Source organism: Squalius cephalus (genome assembly GCF_949319135.1).
Source record: "Squalius cephalus genome assembly, chromosome: 4".
Lineage (NCBI taxonomy): Eukaryota > Metazoa > Chordata > Actinopteri > Cypriniformes > Leuciscidae > Squalius > Squalius cephalus.
In genome coordinates, this window is record NC_137125.1 from 30733583 (window position 1) to 30754979 (window position 21397).

A 21397-nucleotide genomic window follows, 5' to 3' on the forward strand; every position below is an offset into this window, starting at 1 on the left:
TCATGGTAGCTTGAATTTGGTCCAGTTTTACCTCGAGTGTCGAAACAGTGGTTTTAAAGTCTGCAAAAAGAGCAGCCCAGTGTTCTTCCAGAAGGTTAGCGATGGCTGCCATGCTAATATCTCTACCGTCATCACCACACGCCTCAACTTTCTGATCCTTTTTGCCTTGTTTTGCTGATTTGGCTGCCATAATTCGATACAGATCTGTGTACGACGACAATATTGTCCAATTGGTAGTGAATTCGTGGGTTTTTAAGCCAGTTATAGAATAAAAAGATGCGGGAGTAAGACTCAATGTGTGTCTACGCCCAAGCCCAATTATGTCCTTTTTAAATACTGGATACTCCTTTTTTTTAACTGTTACAATTTTCGGCCTTTTTCCTCTCTAATGAGGCTTGATCACTTTCTATCTTGCGTAAGCAAGATTTAATAAAACTGTCACAATAGAAGACGCACAATTTCTCCATTTAGTGGTGAAGGACAATTTTTTGTGTGTGATTTGCTAAGGCTCATGGCAGATCCATCACATCGATTCAGAACCCGAGCGTCAACTTCACTTGCCCTGTCCGGGCCTTAAGAGTATATATACAGCGCTCTGTCCATTTCAGACAGTCAGAGCAGCTCTTTGTATGCTTCGGTGAACCAAAGGGCTCCCCTCTGACCACAGTCCGAGCCCCCTTTTTATTCTGTGCTTAACTTGCCCTTCTCCAGCCCTATCACCTAGGGACCCTTACCCAAGCGTCCATGGCTAGGGCTAGAACATGTCATTCTGCTCACATAGCACGGTGTGATTGGATTGGTTCCCCATAGCGTCCAGCAAATTCGCACTACATGTAAATGATTCAAAAGGGAATGTCTCAGTTAATTACGTAACCTTGGTGAGACAACGAGAATGAGTATTGCGTAGATGGCTGTACTATGTCGCTACATGACTGGCATTCATCGCTTCAGTCAAATTAAACCTGATTCCTATGGCGAAAAAAGAGCTTATTTTTTAAGCAGATGCCCCGCCCCTTTCGTCGGGCTCTGCGCTCTCTTGCCAGGATGCGCCATGATTGGCTCGCGCAGACATGCTGCTTCACCATAGGTTCATGTAGTTCCCACTGACTGGCCAATAGGCGTGCTCAGATCGCTGTAGTGTTATGCATTTTTTCAATTCGGAAAAAAGGAGTTTCCCCCATATTGTCTACCAAAGACACAATACTCATTCCCGCTACCTCAGGGAATCGAGGCTACATAAGTAACGGAGATATTGTTCAATAAACCACTATTTAATCAAAAAAATCCACTGTTCTACCGAAAACATTCCAAACCGTGACTTCAAAACCGAAGTACATAGCGAACCATCATTTTCGTTTTCCTAGTGCTATGGGTTATTTTCACTATACAAAAGCCTACACAGTAGTAATAGTACTTTATTTATTTTTTCTTAACATTTCTAGCATTCTAAAATGAGCATTTCTAAAATACAAAAAAAACAACAAAAAAACACAAATACACATGGGCATACAACACTAAACAAAAACAGCAAAAAAAAACCAACATATTCCTTTATAATTCCAATCAGATTCAATAACTAGATCACTTGTGGCAGAAATAATTTTTTGATCAGATGAGTGTCTGATATGGACCACATACACTCACTGGTAGGGTTGCAAAAGATGGGACAATCTAAATATTTTGTACTGTATCACACAGTGCATGTCATTTCAGTGTCTGCAGTTAAGAATGTGTACAAAAGGTTCTCAGACATAAACATTTGTTTTGCTTAACCTATTTATGTATAATTTAATTCAAAAAAATATTTTAATGTTATACAAACACAAACCATTGTTCAAAATAATAGCATTTATCTGAAATAGACTATACACTACAGTTCAAAAGTTTGAACGACAGGTGTCGGTGATCATTCTCAAGTGTCCAGATCAGCACTGCTGCTGTTGTAGGCCTATCATTCAGTGGTTAGATCAGCGTAGCAGTCAATAACGGGAGGTCATGTACGGGACAAATAAATTAGGCCCAATACAGTTGGTAACCCCACTCACCAGCCACTTTATTAAGTACACCTTGCTATTACCTGGTTGGAACCCTTTTGCCTTCAGAACTGCCTTAATTCATTCAACAAGGTGCTGAAAATATTCCTCAGAGATTTTGGCCATTATGGCATCATGCAGCTGTTGCAGATTTGTCGGCTGTACATCCATCATGCTAATCTCCCGTTCCAACACATCCCAAAGCTGCTCTATTGGTTTGAGATATGGTGACTGTGGAGGCCATTTAATTGCAGTGAACTAATTTTCATGTTCAAGAAACCAGTTTGAAATTATTTGAGCTTTGGGACATGATGCGTTATCCTGCTGGAAGTAGCCATCAGAAGATGGGTACACTGTGGTCATAAGGGGATCGACACGGTCAGCAACAATACTCAGGTAGGCTGTGGGTGATTTAAAGATGCTTTTAGTACTAAGGTGCCCAAAGTATGCCAAGAAAATATCTCCCATACCATCACACCACCACCAGCACCCTGAACCATTGATACAAAATGGATCCTTTCCTTGCTCTCATGTTGTTAAACGCCAAATTCTGACCCATCATCTGAATATCAAGGTAGAAATGAGACTCGTTAGACCAGAAAACATTTTTTCCAATCTTCTATTGTCCAATTTTGTTGAGTCCATTTGTAGCCCAAGTTTGTTGTTCTTAGTTGATAGGAGAGGCACTCTGTGTGATCTTTTGTTGCCGTTGCCCATTTGTTTCAAGGTTTGAAGTGGTGTGTGTTCAGAGCTACTATTCTGCAGACCTTGGTTGAAACGAGTGGTTAGAGTCAAAGTTGCCTTTCTATCAGCTCCAACCAGTCTTGCCATTCTCTTGACATCAACAGGGCATTTTAGCCCACAGATCTGCCACTAAATGGATATTTTCTCTTTTTCTGAGCACTCTCTGTAAATCCTAGAGATAGTTGTACATGAAAATCCCAGTTGATCAGCAGTTTCTGAAATACTCAGACCAGCCGGTCTAGGACCAACAACCATACCACGTTCAAAGTCACTTAAACCAGCTTTCTTCTTCATTCTGATGCTGAGTTTGAACTTCATCTTGACTGTACATGACTAAATGCATTGAGTTGCTGCCATTTGATTGGATGATTAAATATTTTTGTTTACAAATAGTAACAGGTGAACCTAATAAAGTGGACAGTGAGTGTATAAAGGTCATGTGAACAATCTCACAACAAAAATCTGATTTGGCCCACATTCATTTACGACTTGAATGTAGCCTCAATTTCACACAGATACGCATTTTCTGGTGCGATTTTAAATTGCTAAACCATTTGAAACTCTTTCCACACAAAGAACACAAATATGGTCTCAAATCTGTGTGACTTTTCAGGTGTATCTGTAAGTATAATGGCAAAATAAATTTTTTATTACACTGATCACAATCTAATGTCTTTCCTCGAGAGGGAATTTGGAAATGACGTGTCATGTCTCTTTGATTTGTGAAACTTTTCTCACGCTGAAGACATGTGAAAGGCCTCTTTCCATTGTGAAGTCTCGTGTGAGCTTTAAGCTTTCCTTTATTTTTAAAATTCTTTCCACAGTGATTGCACATGAAAGGCTTCTCTCCAGAGTGAGTTATTACATGATTCTTAAGGCGATTCATGTCTCCGAATCTACTTCCGCACTGATGACATTTAAAATAGTTCTCACTTGAGTGAATCCTCATGTGCTTATTAAGGTTTTGTCTTCCTACGAAACCTTTCCCACACTGACCACATGTGAACGGCTTCTCTCCAGTGTGACCTCTCATGTGGTCCTCAAGGGTCTCTTTACGTGTGAAACCCTTTCCACACCTACAACATTTGAACGGCTTTTCTCCAGTGTGAATTTGCATGTGATACCTAAGGCCTAGTTCCCGTGTGAAGCTCTTCTTGCAGAGTCTGCAGGTATAAGGCTTCTCTCCAGTGTGAATTCTCATGTGCTTTTTAAGGTTTCCTTTTTGAGAGAAACTCCTTCCACACTGTTGGCAGGTGAATGAGATATCTTTAGTGTGAATCCTCATGTGAATTTTAAGGCTTCCCTTTTCACTGAACCTCTTTCCACACTGTTGGCAGTCGAAAAGGTTCTCTCCAGTGTGAATTCTCATGTGGTTTGTAAAGTTTCCTTTTTGGGCGAAACTCTTTCCACATCGTTGACAGGTGTAAGGCTTCTCTCCAGTGTGAACTCTCATGTGAATATTAAGGTTTCCTTTATCAGTGAAACTCTTTTTACAATGTTTGCAGGTGAAAGGTTTCTCCCCAGTGTGAATTCTAATGTGGACTCTAAGGTTTCCACGTTGATAAAAACTCTTTCCGCACTGCTGGCAGGTGAATTTTTTTTCCCTTGAGGTCTTTTTGATCTGTGTAGATTTTTTTCCAGTCATGAAATCATGTTCTTTCTCTTTTTTTATTTCCTTAGAAGTCTCATCTTTCAGCGCCATCAGGTCTAAGATGAAAAAAGACAAATACAAGTTCAATGGCGCAATGCAAAAGAAATCTAAATATTTAACAAAAACATTTTAAGCATCAAAACCAACATTATATACATAGCTATATACCGCATCTTATCCAGGGTTTTTTTTTGGTTAAAATTGTCTTCGGTAGTGGAAGACAAACACGGTCATCACACACACAGTACAAAGCCCAGTACTGACAATAAATCCAAAATAAATGCATAGTAACAGTTTGTAATATTACCTTATCCTATGTATACACAAAATAAAAAATAATCATTGTCAGTACAGATCATAAAACAAAGTGCTATTTTTTATTTAAAAATATGTGAATGATTTAAGTTAGGAATAAAATTTACAACAAAGTAACATTACATAGAAAATAGGGTTGCACTGAAATTTTGGCTGCCGATAATTATCGTGAGTGAATTATATGTGAGTGAATTCATATGGGTGTGATATTCTATTCAAAATATCAAACATTACAGATTGATTATTTTGCACTCCTGACATAAATTAAGAAATTAATATCACTGCAACCCAGTTTTATCATAAACAGTGGTCAAATATCGAAGCTGGAGTCTTTAATCTTTCTCATGATACGAACAAGAAAGAGTGTGATGTTTTAAAGTGCAGTGAATGTTGAACACCAATAATCTGGGGCCGTCTGCGATCTTTGAACAAAGGGGTTGGGGTATGGTCGATCGGATCACAAGGGCAGGTCCGGCCCGAGGCATAAGCAAACTAAGCGGCTGCTTAGCCAATCGAGTTTTTTGTTTATTTTTTATTTTTACATATTAATTGACTTAAACAGTGACAAATGAATGAATTAATGACTAAAATCAGGACAAGAACATTCTGATTTCATGATCAATATACCTGCCAACAACTGCTGCTGTGTCTGCCAGTGTTTGAGTCATGCGCATAACCTCGCGTGCATAGACAATTCGTGCGCAAAGTCACGGTAATGTTAAGCTATGTCACAAAAATTTGATTTGATCAGTGATTGACATTTAAATCAATGATTTATCCTTTAAATGTAATAATATTCAGAACAGAACAAGAATAAAAAAATAACTATAAACAAGCCGAAACGAAATAATTTAAAGCGAAAGTGAAAGTGAGCGGCGTTGGGCTCACGTATCTCTCTCATTAGAATCAAAATGTTTCAACATTCGCGATGTATTTGGATGGTAAACTATTCTTTATTATAGGCTTTGTACTTCACTCACGTTCCAATATCGACGGAAAAAAAATCATCCTCTTCATGCGCAAAAATGTGCTTGGAAACATCACAGTGGAGCGGTGCTTACTGTGAATGTACGAATTGTAGGCCTACTACTGACTATTTAAACAGAGCAGTGTAATTTTATGTTAGGTTGACTATAATATTTTATTACGGCTATAATGAACAGGCTGCGATGTCAAGATTACAATGCTGGAATATGTTGTGTGTGTGTGTGTGTGTGTGTGTGTGTGTGTGTGTGTGTGTGTGTGTGTGAGGCGCGGGCGCGATCGAACAGTGGAAACATGTTCAACCATCATGTTCATACAAGACATCATTCAAACTAAGTGTTGCAAAACGTTGGAGGATATTTTGCAAATAATTTATTTAATATGTTTTGTGACAGTTTGTTTTCAGAAGTTTCAAAGACTTAGTAAGAGTAAGGAAAAAGTTAAAACTTTTTAAGTATCTATTTTTTATTAAGTATTTATTTTGTATTAATACATAACCTCATTGTATTAATTTATAATGTAACATTATAGCGTGACATTTGTGTCAATAATCATCAAACAGGTGACTCCGCGTGGTGGGAGGGGGCCCCCAAATCAAATTCTGCTTAGGGCCCCCAAAAGGCCTCTATTACTTGTACGACACGAGGATGTTTTTATGTTCGATAATAAAACAGCATGATAAATAGGGTTGGGAACCGAAAACCGGTTCTTATCCAGAACCGATAGTGTTTTTGGAAAAATACCAGAACCACACACCGGTTCTGGGCCGATGTGTGGGCGAAGTGCTGGGAGCTTATCCTTTAATAGCGACGTCTCACACTAAACTCTTGAATATTAAAATAGTAATGAAAGCACTCGCGCTACTCATACGTTTTGAGAGAGAGAGAGAGAGAGAGAGAGAGAGAGAGAGAGAGAGAGAGAGAGAGAGAGAGAGAGAGAGAGAGAGAGAGGATCTCGATCTTATTCCTAAATGCCAAAAACTTCACACTGGAACATTCAAATCTGTTTGCGCTGTCGCTGAGAGAACAGTTGTCAATATGAAACAGCTTTTCTTTCACAATCTTATCAACACAGTATCGGTATTTCGGCGTTACAAATATTCAAATGATCACAGAAGTACTGAAATAAAAGTTTATAGTTCGAGAATAAACACTGATGTCTACGGAAGCAACCAAAACAGAGTAAATCACCTTATGTCGCTTCAAATAACGAAAATTCGCTTCAGAATTATGAGCAAGTACATCATGAATGCCTTTCTTCAAACCGTGTTTTTGTCTTATCCTGAATCACTACGGTAAGGCTGTAATAAGCGTTTATACTCTGACTACTTTATAGCACAGTGCCTGAGTGACCCACCCGCATCATAGAAATAAACAGAGAAGTAGCTCCGGCTACAATGTTCTTCCACAAGACGCATGCAGTTCTGTTTATTTAACTGCTAGAGCGCTGATTCATCCAGTAATGAAGTGAAGTCTTTATGAATCAATCATTCGAATAAATAATATGTATAAGAAATATTATGTTTCACCTGTCTGGATCTTACATGTTCAAGCATATTCTACCCCTTCTGAGAGGGTATTCTCCACTGCTGGAGATACAATAAGCTATAGGAGAGGTCTCAAATTATCCAAGAGAATGCAGAAATTTATTTTATTGCAAAAATTGCTAAATAATATGTTGAATTTGTTGACATTACCAGTCTGTTAAACTCATTTGACAAGTAGAAGAAATAAACACAAAAAGGATTGTGCATGTTCCCCTTACTACTATTTTTTATTAGTTGTTTTAATAATTCATATTGAATGGGAACCGGAACCGTTTGGCGGAACCAGAACCGGAAAATGTCTTACGATTCCCAACCCTAATGACAAAAAGTAGTCTAGTATGAGTGTTTACTCTAATATGGTGAATATTATAATGTTTAGATCCGTGTTTACTGTTAAATACTGTGTTTGTGGATATCTGCTCAAACATAGATATGTACAATATGGTAACAATAATGTTGCATAGTTTGGAGCGGCTCGATCACTTTCAATAAATGTTTAATTTAAGCAATTTTCTGTATCATTTCTTATTAACTGTTGATGAAGATGAAGGGGGAAAAAAAGGAAAATCGGCCAAAAAAATCTGCATCATAAATTGGCCATCGGCTGCCTCGATTTCTAAATATCAGCATTGGCCAGAGGAAAAACCCATATCGGTTGACCTCTAGATAGAACTTTATTAATTAGAACAAAAACTTGATAAGCATGTATGAATGCATATGTCATTTAAACTGAACTTAAAGGTGCCGTAGAATGGATTATTTTATTATTTTATAATGTTTCCTGGGGTGCCCTTATAATGTTAGTATGTTTTTTAGATCAAAATTTGTTATAATTTAGAAATAAAAGGCATAATTCCTAGCCTGATTTCATCCTTTGATTTGAACACTCTGTTTTAAGGGGCGTGTCTGCTGTGAGACTTCAATGTAAACGCCCTCTGCTGTGATTGGCTGACATGCTTGCATATGAAATATCTGGCATTACATGTAGAGCTATCTGGAAAACTTTTACAGCTTTTATACGTTTTTACTATTACAGCTATCGGGATTAACGAATCATGAGAAGGTTTTTTAAGAATTTAGATCTATTCCCATCACATAAAAGGTTGCAATGATGAGCATTGAGCAGATGACAGCCTGTTGATCGCGTGAAAAAAAGATCTTATCACTGCAACGCGATTTACTGATGCATAAACAGTGTTGAACGACTTTGAGAGAAAGATTATCTGTCTGAACTTGAACAATTACACATCAGACATTCATATAACCCACTGGTTCTTCAGAGGCTCGGATGAAGGAGCTAAAAAAATATTTTTGTGTTCATTTGTACATCCAAACACTGAGCAACTGCCATGCTTCGTTCGCTCGTTTGCAAGCCACGATGTCTCTCGAGGAAAAAACAATATCGCGCTGGATCTAGATAACACAGTGTAAATTATCGTTAATAAAATCACTACTTACTGCTTGCGGGAATATAACGTTAGTTGAAATTGCCCCCTTCGTCCGTTTGAGACGCTGAGAGAAGCCTGGCTGCTTGATATTGTTCCAGGTTAGAAAAACAGTCCGTGGTGAAATGGGCAGAGCAAACTAACAACTTCGAATTAAACTGTAGCGGTATCCTATTATAGATAGATAGATTATAGATAGATCTGCCATTTTCCCTATGATCCTCCTCCTGCTTGTTTCTTCACCTGCAGAACTTCCGATGATTCGGCTGTGCAGTTTCGCCTGGCATTGAACATGGGCTGGCATATGCAAATTTTTGAAGGCGTACATATTAATGATCCCGACTGTTGCGTCACAGTCGGTGTTATGTGGAGATTCGCCTGTTTTTCAGGGGTGTTTTTAAAAAACGAGATTTAAATAAGAAAGAGAAAGCTATGGTGTTTGAGACTCACTGTATGTCATGACCATGTACTGAACTCTTGTTATTTAACTATGCCAAGATAAATTCAATTTCACATTCTAGGGCACCTTTAAACTAAACTGGTGCTTAAGATATTAAGTTGCTTATTAAGCATTTCTGTAAAAAAAAAAAACTACTATTATCTAGGAATAGATAATAGTAATTATTATTAAAAGATAATAATACTACCAATAACAATATACAGCACACTAAGGATTGATAAGCTGCTGGGTTTATGAATATTAATCACGTTGTCAGCATTCGCTCAAACTGATTCGCTGAAATCAAAACTGGGATGAGCTCCAGCCAATGAGATTGTCGTTTGCGCATTAGTTCCCCCCACTCCTGGAGAAACCTGCATATCTTCTGCTTGTACTTAAAAGCAGAATGATCTGAAATTAACTAATTTTGACAGGAAAATCCAACTAAGAATATCATTAACATGTAGCGTGCTGATTCTGTGTGGTATGCATCTTGCTCTCTCTCTTTGCGTGTGTGTGAGAGAAACAGCGCTCTCAGCAAAGCGACAGCGAGTCGTGCGCCTTCACACTAGACTTTATGGTACATCAAATACCCTGCGCATCCATTGAGCTGAATTGAAATAGTACAGATCGCATGACGGAGAGTGAAACCCTGAAGCGCTCAGTCAGAGTTCAGTGAGTGAAAATATGTCTATGCTGAACTTATACTTGGCACCTAACACACACACTGGCGAGTAAATTAGACAATGGGTAATGATATACATTATTTAGTCGCCCAGAGTGAAGATTTAGTCGCATATGCGAGTGATTTACTTGCATTGTAGACGGTTGCGTTAGATATTGAAAGAACTCTTCGTTTATTGCTTGTAATATTTCTGGATATCTATATATCTATCTTTTTATTATGGATATTTACTCCTGTAAATCAGAATATACTGTCAATCAGAGCCGTCGCATAGACTGTGCGAACTGTGCGACCGCACAGGGCCTCGCAATCCTGCTGTTTTTTTTTGTTTTGTTTTCACCGCTTTTTAAAACATCTCGCGGCACGAATGTACCAATTCTACAAATACATAAAACATCTCCAGTTAACTGGCAGAGCATTCATTTCATTCGATTTTTAAATGAGAGACGATCTAGCGCTGAAATGTGTTTTTTAAATCAAGTGATCAAAGTGCTCATTGCCACTGCGATCAGTGGCGCGGATACACGAGCCGCACTGTCTTCACTCGGACGCGCACTTCAATCCGTTGCGGATAGAGCTGGTAAGTCCCGCCCCTTCCGCTAACCCCACTGGACCTCTAGGTTGAAAAATCGTCAATGCAAGTGAATGGAAGAAAATAATTATTTTCTGGTCCCGTTTGAATTGTGCCATGAATGTGAACATATGTTCTCTGTGAATTTTTTATATAATTTTTCGTGTGAAGAATGCTACAATTTAGCGTGTAGAAGTTTGATACGGTTAGACTTTGTGTGAGAGCACTTTGTGGACTACAACTCTTCGCTGCTTTCGACGCGTTTGAAATGTCACCACCACTCACACACGGACACTAGCTCACGGATCCCGCTAAACATGGCTGTGTCTTTGGTGCACTTCACCGCCTTCTTTCAGGGAGAGGACAAAATCGTTGAGGTTGGCGAAAACCACGGGTAAGTCAACTTTATGGGGTGACGTCACATAGGCGACATGTAGTCTTTCTCGTTATGTCTTTTCCACAACTGCTAGCCGAAGAATCATACCATATACTGTCAAACTCGTAACATGAAAAGTTATATAAAAAATTCACAGACAACATATGTTCACATTCATGGCACAATTCAAACGGGACCAGAAAATAATTATTTTCTCCCATTCACTTGCATTGACGATTTTTCAACCTAGAGGTCCAGGGGGATTAGCGGAAGGGGCGGGACTTACCAGCTCTATACTCTATTCGTTCTGGTGAAATCACAAAACATAATGCACACAAACGGGTCTCTGCTTGATATACAACCACTGATGAACATAATCGGTTTTGATGAGAAAAAAAAAAAAAGTATACTAGTGCGGATTAGAACCCATAACCTTTGACTTTCAAGTCGAAAGTTCTACCACTGGACCATTAAGATTCACGTTGTATAAGTAGGCGGATCTATGTATGTATTCACAGGAAAATTCTCGAGCTGACTTGATGTAAAGCCACTCGTTGCACAGTTGATTTTTTCCCCTCTGAAATAAATAGCAAAAAGTCATAGCCGAGACTATGTGCATGATTATGCTGTATTATTCTACTTCATAAAATTTTATTGTAGCGAGATTATACGTGCAATTCGCTCCGTGCAACTAGTCTATAGAACTAGAACAGCCAACGTTACGTCCGTGACCGTTATTCATGCGCAATTGAGCATCGGCATCAAAGAGCAGGGCCTCGCATTTCAAGTTCGCACAGGGCCTCGCACCCCACCTGCGACGGCACTGCTGTCAATAGCCTTAAAAAATAGATTTTCGCCATGTTTTTTGGAATAAAATGTTATATAAATCCGGCTAGGAATAATATATTTACAAATCCCTCTGTAAATGTCTTCATAATATAACTAGGTACCAGACTGGAAAGTTTGGTGCTACGGAAGTGGAGATTTTGGACTTGGAGTATGAGAGAAAAGTCATTTTGAGAAAACAGGCTTTAAAGATTTATATCAGTCAATGAGATGGCACATTTAGAGTTAAATCCCCCCTTTTACTTTCATGATTGGTTGCTAATAAAAAGGAAATGACCATATCTGGATCTGACAGCATTGTACAGGAGAGAGAGAGCTTTCTAACGGCATATGTGACGACAGAAGTGCAGGCAGCGATCACAGAGCAGCGGGATGATTTAGAACGCCAATTTTTGTTGAATTTATGAGAAATCTACAGACGCAAACAGACAAAGTGTAGTAAAATAAAGACCTAAAAGTGTATTTCGGAATTTTTTTTTTTCACCAAAAGTCTGACAGAAGACATGTTATTGAAGACAAATATCCCAAAATCTCAAAACTGACCAGTGAAAAAAAAAAACACGTTTTTGCCTGCCGTGTCTCGCCTTAAAAAGTCGGCCTATTTATAATTAGACAAGTAATTCAATTTTCATGAAAATTATGTACAAATAATTATTAAAAAATTTACAAATAAATTTAAGATTTAAAGTCGGAAACTTAATTAATAAAAAAAAATATGTAGATCAAGAATCGTTTTGGAATCAGATCATGACTCACTGAATCGAATCGTGAGGTTAATAAAGATTCACCCTAACGTCACAGTCAGAAAAGAAGAAATCCTGTATAGAAAAAAAAGATGTATCAATAATCATTTTATCATCGCACCATTCTGAGTCGTAATCGAATCCTGAAGTGCCAAGAGATTCCCACCCCTACTGCCCAAGAGCGACCCACTACACGTAAAATAAAACTGCTTTAAATAGGACATTCTTTGAAAAATATCATTCATTTCTGTAGACATCGAGATTTTAAATGACTGAGTTCAGTTTTGAGTATGAAACCAACCTATTTGTTCCTCAGTATCTTCTTGTTTCAAACTGAATACTTCTTCAATCTTCATTTCTTCACTCTCCTCTTTAATCAACGCCATCTTGTGTCACGTGGATCTCCGTTGCTTCACCGGGAGTTTTTCTGTGTGTTTGGACACTCTGTCCTGTTAAAGATAATAGAATAATGAGGATAATTAACAAAGAAAAATTAATCCAAACTAAATCTCTAGGTGCGTCTCAATCAGCTCTAGTTCAATGCACTGGTAAGGGAGTGTCAGAGTGAGAGTTAAAGGGTAAGCAATTTTTTCAATAAACACTTTTGTTATTGTGGTTGAAACTCTCTTCACATCCTAACAGCAATCAATAATAGAAGGGGTGTACATTTTAAAACATGTACATCTTCAGTTGATGAAAAACATCCAATCACTGAATTTGGTCCAAATTATTGTAATGTTAAGTGCTTTGAGACATTAAGCCACGCGCGTTCACACCGCCAGTGTCACACAGCGACAAAGCGACGTGATCCCATTCATTTCAATGGAGGGCGGGCGACTTCCGGCTACACGAGAGACAGTGACCAGTGTTCACATTCATGTTTATTTACTATTAACTAGTAGTAAAGAGTAACAGATGATCGGTTCACGTGCCGCTTGAAGCGCCAAAACTGTGTTTATTGTTTCAATTTAAAAATTAAATTAACAGAATCTGAGAGCTGAGAATTTGTTTTATGACAATAGTAACCTTCTCTGTCTTGTCTGTCGGTGTCAGTGTCCTCTTTGATTCGCGATTTTTCTCCGCGTGAGAAAATGGATGTGTGGCATGAGACTGTAAAGTGACAATTGCGTGAGTCTCACGGTGAATGAGTGAGTTGGCAGCCCTGCGGATTCAGCGTGTAAATGTTTCTGGCGGGTGTGCTTGTACTGTCGCGGTCTTGTTCATTTGCCATGTTGTTTGTGTATCTCTATGGCAAACGCTGAGTCCGTTCAGAACTACGGGAGCCCAGAGGGAAGCGTCGGTGGATATTAAGAGAAAACCGATTTTCATTCAAACAAGTCGACGTAAACTACACATTTGAGTTAATCGCTAAAATCGATTTATCGCTCAGCCTTAAAGGGGTGTGTTATTTTCAAAGACCTCTTCAAAGCTGGTCCTCCTCATTTGACTCTGCAGTGAGTACCACTTGCTGACAGGAGCACCTGCATCCTACATGTTCAGCACTGAATGAGTGACAGGATCAAGGTAAGAGTTTGACATCTAGTGTAGAAGACTAGTAAATGAGATTAACGTCAATCAGATAAATAAATACACAAAAAAAAGAGATTGATTCGTGGTTTTTAAGAATTGATATCGAATTGACCACATTTAAAAATGTATTATTATTATTAATTAATTGGAAATTCTTCTGGGGGGGATGTTGAATGGCTCCATTTCTCCCATTAGCCTATAACTTGTCAGTACCTGAAATAGGCTTTTATCACAGTCTGCATGTCATCACTAGGGCTGTCACTTTACGTTCGAAAATCGATTGCACAATCGATCGGACTAACCAACTTAAGTTTCGAAAACGAAAATAGGGAATCGATTTTAACGGTCTTCTCTCGGAGGATACGCCCGCAGCGAACGCGCGTCACACAGCAACTGCAGCCTACACACACAACAGCAAATTATAGCCTACTTCTGCATAATGTGTCTCTTTTTACAACAAAACTGTGAATTCTGCTTGTATTCAGACAGTCTCATGCATACAGATACAGATTCGGGCTACGGTCTACAATAGCCTACATAGGCGAAATTTGTTTGACATTTCTAATCGTAAACAAAGCCATGTTGAAGCCTGCAGTAATGTTTTTCATTGATGTTATGGCAGTCCACTCTGCTTATTGTTTTTCGAGAATGTTGCACTCCTGTTTGTCATTCTGCACGAAACTTCACGCCAATAAATCATCAGGAATATTGCTGACTTGTGCATGTCTCAAGCGCCCTCTTTACGTTCGTCCTAATGCCTGTTAGTTGTCCGTGGATTTGCCCATATTTGGCGTTTTAAATGGAAACGACTTAAGACATGGAAAATCGATTTTACAATCGATTCAACGATTACTCATTATAAACATAAGAGATTAAAAATTACTCATTATAAAAAAAAAACTAAATTTAAATAAAGAAAAAACGAAATTTAAATAAAGAAAAACGAAATTAAGTTAAATTAAAAACGAGATTAATTTAGATTGATAATAACAGGTAAAAAGGCTAATACATTTTTTTTCTATTATTTTCTATTATTCTATTTTCCACAATGTCAAAGCAACGCAGCTTAACCCAAAAAACAAGCTCAGGCATGCACTTCGGTCCATACAAACTCCGCTGTTCTGGCTCTAGCCAGAGAACACTCCCGTTGCTGGAACACTTTTAGGCGTCGGCTCTATTTCTAGCATGCACGCGTTTTCTGCGTGGCTCGAGCCGCACCTGAAACGCGTGTCTCACGCAGGCAGTGTGCAAACTCCAACCTGTTAACATGGGAGCCGAAATAAAAACGGACATGCCACGCAGCTGAGACGCTGAAAAAAAAAAAAAAAGAATATTTGAATGTCAAATTTTCACATCAAATACCAACCCACCGAACGAATATTCGAATATTCGGGTCCAGCCCTAAATGGGACAATCAATGCTACACACTTAGCCTACTTAAACACTCCAACTTAAAACTATGCTATCAAGGTAATGGAGAAGGGAAAACCAAATCTTATCAAACTGGTCCAGTATGTTTAATAAAGAAAAACTAATTCTTTCCAGATGTAATAACCTAACCATTTCATCCTGCATTAGTAAATGTAGGCGGTTCCTAAACAAACATTGGTCACCATTAGTAGCCTATACCAAACAGCCCGCCTAAATACGAAAGACATAGCGCGCACACAGCCATTCTCTTAGAAAAAGCAATCGTCCTAATAGACAGTAGAGGGAAAAAAAGAAAAGAAAAAAATGACGGAAAGAACTGAAAATACACAATCCGAAGGAACAATTAGTGGATACATTCAGGACGTTTCACCTGTTAAAACATCCAGACGCTCTATTACAACGCTCTATTACAAACCGACAGGGATGAATACCACCATACCGTCATTTTCGCACAAGAGAAACACAACACATGGATCAGCACAGCACTTAAGAAAACACCTGTAAAATTGACCCAAGTACAAAAAGCAGTCAGTAAGTATATGCCTTTTTTATTATTTAAATTTTACAGTCAGTTAATAGGGATGGGCGATATGGCCTAAAAAATTTATCACGATAATTTCAGGTATTTATTGCGATTGTATTTATTATTTAATTGCATAACACATGACGATAAATTATTTTCTTCTGTAAAATATCAGATTGTTATGTTTAAGTTGTGTTGTGTTTTGTTTTGTTTAATTCCATTTTTCTTTATTTAAATTTTCTTTTCTTTTTTCTTTATTTAAATTTCGTTTTTCTTTATTTAAATTTCTTTTTTTTTCTTTTTTTACATTTCTTTTTTTTCTTTATTTATATTTAGTTTTTCTTTATTTAAATTTAGTTTTTCTTTATTTATATTTAGTTTTTCTTTATTTAAATTTCGTTTTTCTTTATTTAAATCTACCCTTTACTGTGTCAGTAATTTGGTAGTCAGAAAAATATTAGACTACCTTTTTAAACGTATTGCTTAAGTTAACAGACCTGTGTGTGTGTGTGTGTGTGTTTTATATCACTAGTGCAGTGTCCGTGCAGTGTCCGTTCTCGGAGCATATAAGCCCTGCTCGCATGAGGTGAGCAGACACACTCGGTCTCTCTCGCGCGCAGACACACTCGGTCTCTCTCGCGCACTTTCGCTCGCGCGCGCAGTTCATTTCGCTTTTGTCCAGTCCGGTGCCTCATATGCTGCTTCCCGCTTTCTGATTTTCTGTAACCAAACCAGTTCCAAATTGTGGAGGTAGCTCCTCGCTTAACAACAAGCTTCTCCTCAGCCTCACGTCTGCCTTCCGCCATGCTTCACTCCGCACGTGAACAGTGAATCGGGCACGCACAAAACTACATCATCAACTAGACTTATCGTTATTATCGCGAGGAGACAAATTTTTATCGTGGGGAGAATTTTCAGCGGTATATCGCAAACGATAAGATATCGCCCATCCCTATCAGTTAATACATTATTTTATATAGCAGAGTTTCTGCGAGTTCTAAAAACTCTATAACCACTCACAATACGTGATCTGAACCGTACCCGAAAGCGTTTGACCCCAAGAGTTTGGTTATTTAGACTAATGTGATCACTCCGTACCGATCCCCGACAATAGTTCATTTAACGTCGTTAACCGGCCCTGGCCCACTTGGTAGAGATGGACCACAGCGCGATTAAGTTTTCATCCTACCACATTTTAACAGTAGGTACTTTGTTGTTCTTCCAAAACTTTAGTATTAGTTTCTTTGCAATAAGTCCATAGGACAACAACTTTTGTTGAGATTTTTTGAAAAGTGAGGTTATCTGAGAATCCAAATGTCACCACAACTGGATCATGGTCTAATTCAACATGTAATATTTCTGACAGATTTTGAAAAATATTAGTCCAGAATGGAGTAAACTTAGAGCAAAGAGCATAACTATGCAAGAGTGTGGCTTTCTCTGTCTCACATTTATAACATATTGGGGAAACACCTGAAAAAATTCTATACAGCTTTGTTTTAGAGTAATGAAGCCAATGAATAATCTTAAATTGAATAAGGCAGTGCCAAGAGAGCATTTATGAATATTCTCTAATGCATTAACCCATAACTCGTCACTTATCTCCAATAAGGGATAAGATAGGGATTTCCTGGAATGATGCACATTATTGTACTTCTGCGGCGGGGCATATTTATCGTGTTTGCGTGAGAGCGCCCTCTGGCGTTCAAATGGGGCAGTATTTACCAGACATGGGGGATTCGAGTCATATGACTTGACTCGAGTCAGACTCGAGTCGCAAATTTAAGGACTTGAGACTTGCTTGACTAAATAAAGAAAATGACTCGACTTGACTTTGACTTGAGACCCAATGACTCGAGACTTGACTTGACTTGAACTGTATGACTCGAGAATGACTTGATATACATTTTTTTTTTAAATAATCGCAACATCAATTGATGAACAAAATGAAAGCAACAGAACCATTGACGCCAGTCATCAGATTCTGCGCGATTGCGTGACGCTGCACAAGCCCAGAAAAAACATACATCGCAGTGAGCGCGCTAAATACAATAACATCTCCCAGCATCGTTTCTTTTTGGATATAAACACTAGAAATGGACCATATCCATACAAGAAGATTTGCTGTACGCATAATAACAGGCAAGGGATATCGGACGAACATCACAACCTCGAACAGTCGAACTTCATTCACCACGTCTAAAAGTAAGCTATGACTTGTTTAACCTGTTTGTTATAGTTAATTTGACTATCTTTAAATCTAGAGAGAATATTAGTCAAAACAGCATGCCTCTTTATACACAAATATGTTTTCAAATGTAGTTTAATGTTGTCAATATTCAAATGATAATTAATGATGGCATATGTTTTGTATAACATTTGCCACATTTCTTTCCAATCATGCTTTAAAGCCAAATATGTCGTTCTTTCCAATGACAAAAAACAACATAGAAAACTGTTAATGTTTTGTCGTGTTTTATGTTTCTCTTAAAGCAGGGTCATATATTATCAGGGGGTTGGGGGCAAAATGCCAGCAGAATTAATATGCACCCAAAATTCAAAATGTGGTGGAAAAATTGCCCTAGTATGAGTTATTTTTTATAATTATAACATATGATATTAAAAAAATATTTCCAGAATATTGGCGCGATTGCAAATGTGATAATGATTTTATAAAACAGATCAGTAAACAAAGAGTGAATATTGTGATGTGACATTTTAGACATAATATTCCAAATATTCTCTGTTTTTGCTCTATTTCTCCAATGACAATAGTTCCAAACAAGCCACAGAAAGAGTTATGCGTATTTGTGATTCAGTGATCTAGTTGCTTAGTTCCAGAACGAATCTGCCGTTTTGAACAAATCAGTGAATGAATGCTTCTATGACTTGTACATTAAGACGGTGATTTGGCGCCACCTATTGGCGGTTTTAACTTCATAATTAAAAATAGCTTATATAAAGGGGATGCCAGTTTGAAGAATGCCATTTGGTGGCATAGGATAGCCTGACTACGTCACACTTCATACTTCCGCTCAATTTCATTTCGCTTCTGTACTCAGTCTGAGATACCGACCTATCTTTCCGTTTTCCTCCGGCCTCAAAACAGCCGGCCAATCAACGAACAGAGGGCGGGCTGAGAGCCGTGACGTAGACGCTGATTGTACCGTGGTGGATGCGTAGATTTACTTCACATAATCTGCAAAAGTCGTTCACAGCCATGTTCACTCCGGTATTTCGCTCGATGGTTGTTTTCGCATCATACATGTGTTTACAGTGGAAGTTAGATGCGGCTGAGCATGCGCATAACACACGCCATAACCAAACGTTATGTGATTGGCTTACGGGTAACCAATGATTTTAAACTTCAGACAAGCGAGAAAGAAAACACTTTTCAATTATGCCCTTCCAGACTCTGTCTACGAAGCAAAGCGAAGTAGCAGAGTTTGGTATTACCAGGCTAGGCATAGGAACCATTATGCTTGAATCGTGAATTGTTTAATACCTTTTAATGGTCTTCTGCAATGTTTGAGGCATATTTATTTTTTCATGCTTTAATGTTGGCCTAATTACATTTACATTTTAGGCTATGTAGTTTGAAATTTTATTTATTTTTTAGATTTTTATTGTAGTAATCACTCAGCTGTATGTGGAAATGCATATTTAAAAAAATGCTGCAAATAAAACCATAGTCCACAACTTCTGTAGTTTTAACTTATTTTAATATATAAATTCAGTGAAATCATCAAACGTTTGTATGACTTGCCAGTGACTTGTGACCCAAGCTACAACTTGACTTGACTTGCTTGACATAAAGCAGTGACTTTACTTGACTTGCTTTTCACAAAATTTACTTGGACTTGCTTGAGACTTGAAGGTTAAGACTTGAGACTTGCTTGTGACTTGCACATGTGTGACTTACTCCCACCTCTGGTATTTACTACCAATCAGCCACACTCCACTGACAAGCTGTGCATAAGATAATCGCAAATCGCGTGCGGTTTTGTTGCAATTAATCGTTCAGCCCTACATGGAAAATCGATTTTACAATCGATTCAATGAACACTTATGTCTCAAAAATCGAACAGGATTTTTTTCACAAAAGTGACAGCCCTAATCATCACATCAGGCTCCGATTAGAACCGTTATCAAATTTATGCCTGCATTATTGTTGATGGAAGATCGCAATTTTAACAAGAAAATTAAACTAACTTTGTTAAATTTGACAAAGTAATATCAATATTTTAAACAGTTCAATATTACCTCACATTTCATTGTTACCCACTTTAATGTGCAACATTATATGTGCGATAATGTCCCAGCGTTGGTGTTTTCACTGTCGCGCGAGCGCTAGATTTGCAAGTTATTGTTTTTATTGGTGTGACATATTTATTATGATTTATCTCCAATCTTGTCTAAAACATAATCCTATCCAGTCAAAGCCAGAGGATGGGACACATTTAAGATGATCAAACTAATTATTTTTTGAGGAATTTGGTCTGGAAATATTCACTTATTTGAACAACTTTAATTTGTTCTAGGCTAATACTTGATTGTATCATAAAGTGAAATTAGTGCATGAAAAAAAATTGCACATTATTAATGTATAATTTGTACAGTCTTTATATTTTATGGGATGTTTAACCCTGTCTAATTCTAATGCTCTTTAATGTGATGTTTGTATGAATACGACAATTAATTTCTTGCTTTCTTTAATAAAAAGGTGATCAGACCCTGAAGTATTGCACATACACATACAGTAGGCTTGTGTGCTCCACTTTAAATCATGAAATATGCGCAGGAATAAAGACACTTTTTTTTCTTTTCTTTGTAAACTGTGGTTGATGGGTTTAGATAATGGGGGCAAAACTCAGTAATCTCTAAAAGTGAACGAGCAGTTTGTGACCCGGATGTGCGAAATAAAAGGCTAAAATGTTTGAAGAGATAAAGTCATTGCCTCGATAAAAACCTTTATGCGCATTCAATGTAAATTAAATTATACTGCATTGAGGACATCTCCACAGTTATTAACCAAGAAAACGAGACGCATCTTTTCTATTACTTTAGTGTGGATGCACGTTACTCACAAAAATAAGACTAATAAATGTTAAATACAGCATTACAATGTCACGTTAAATAATAATCCATTCATTCTATAGCGCTTGCAAAAAATTATACAATTAAATCAACGGTTTTTATCAACTTAAACACTTAAAATGCTTCAAAACACAAACCTTTCTTAAGTCGAATCACCTCAGACACGAAAGTGCGGCGCAGCCTTATGACGTGTGCTTCTTCTTCTGTGCATTTACTGGCGAGTTGCAAACCGATAAAAGGGCGCAAAGCGCCACCTAATGTGCTGGAGGGTGACAAAGAGGAAGATTTTCTGTTTCAAACCATCGTCAATTAACTATTGTTGCCAACTATGTTACAGGGTTTTGATTACACTGATTCCTTAGCCGGTTGAAGATTTATAGAGAATTGGAGGCCTATAACTTTAATCAATAATGGTTCTAAATTATTCTCACATTTCTT

At 37.9% G+C, this 21397-nt stretch overlaps 1 protein-coding gene across 1 annotated transcript; it reads right to left on the reverse strand.

Moving 5' to 3' along the window:
- Positions 1-638: 638 nt before the first annotated feature.
- Positions 639-21159, reverse strand: LOC307157108 (uncharacterized protein). The gene is made up of 3 exons (XM_079868872.1): positions 21097-21159; positions 12680-12827; positions 639-4484 (listed from the first exon to the last, which is right to left on the reverse strand). The coding sequence occupies exons 2-3, from the start codon at positions 12762-12764 to the stop codon at positions 3256-3258; spliced, it is 1314 nt and encodes a 437-aa protein (XP_079724998.1). The 5' UTR covers positions 12765-12827; positions 21097-21159; the 3' UTR covers positions 639-3255.
- Between the last annotated feature and the right edge of the window lie 238 nt (positions 21160-21397).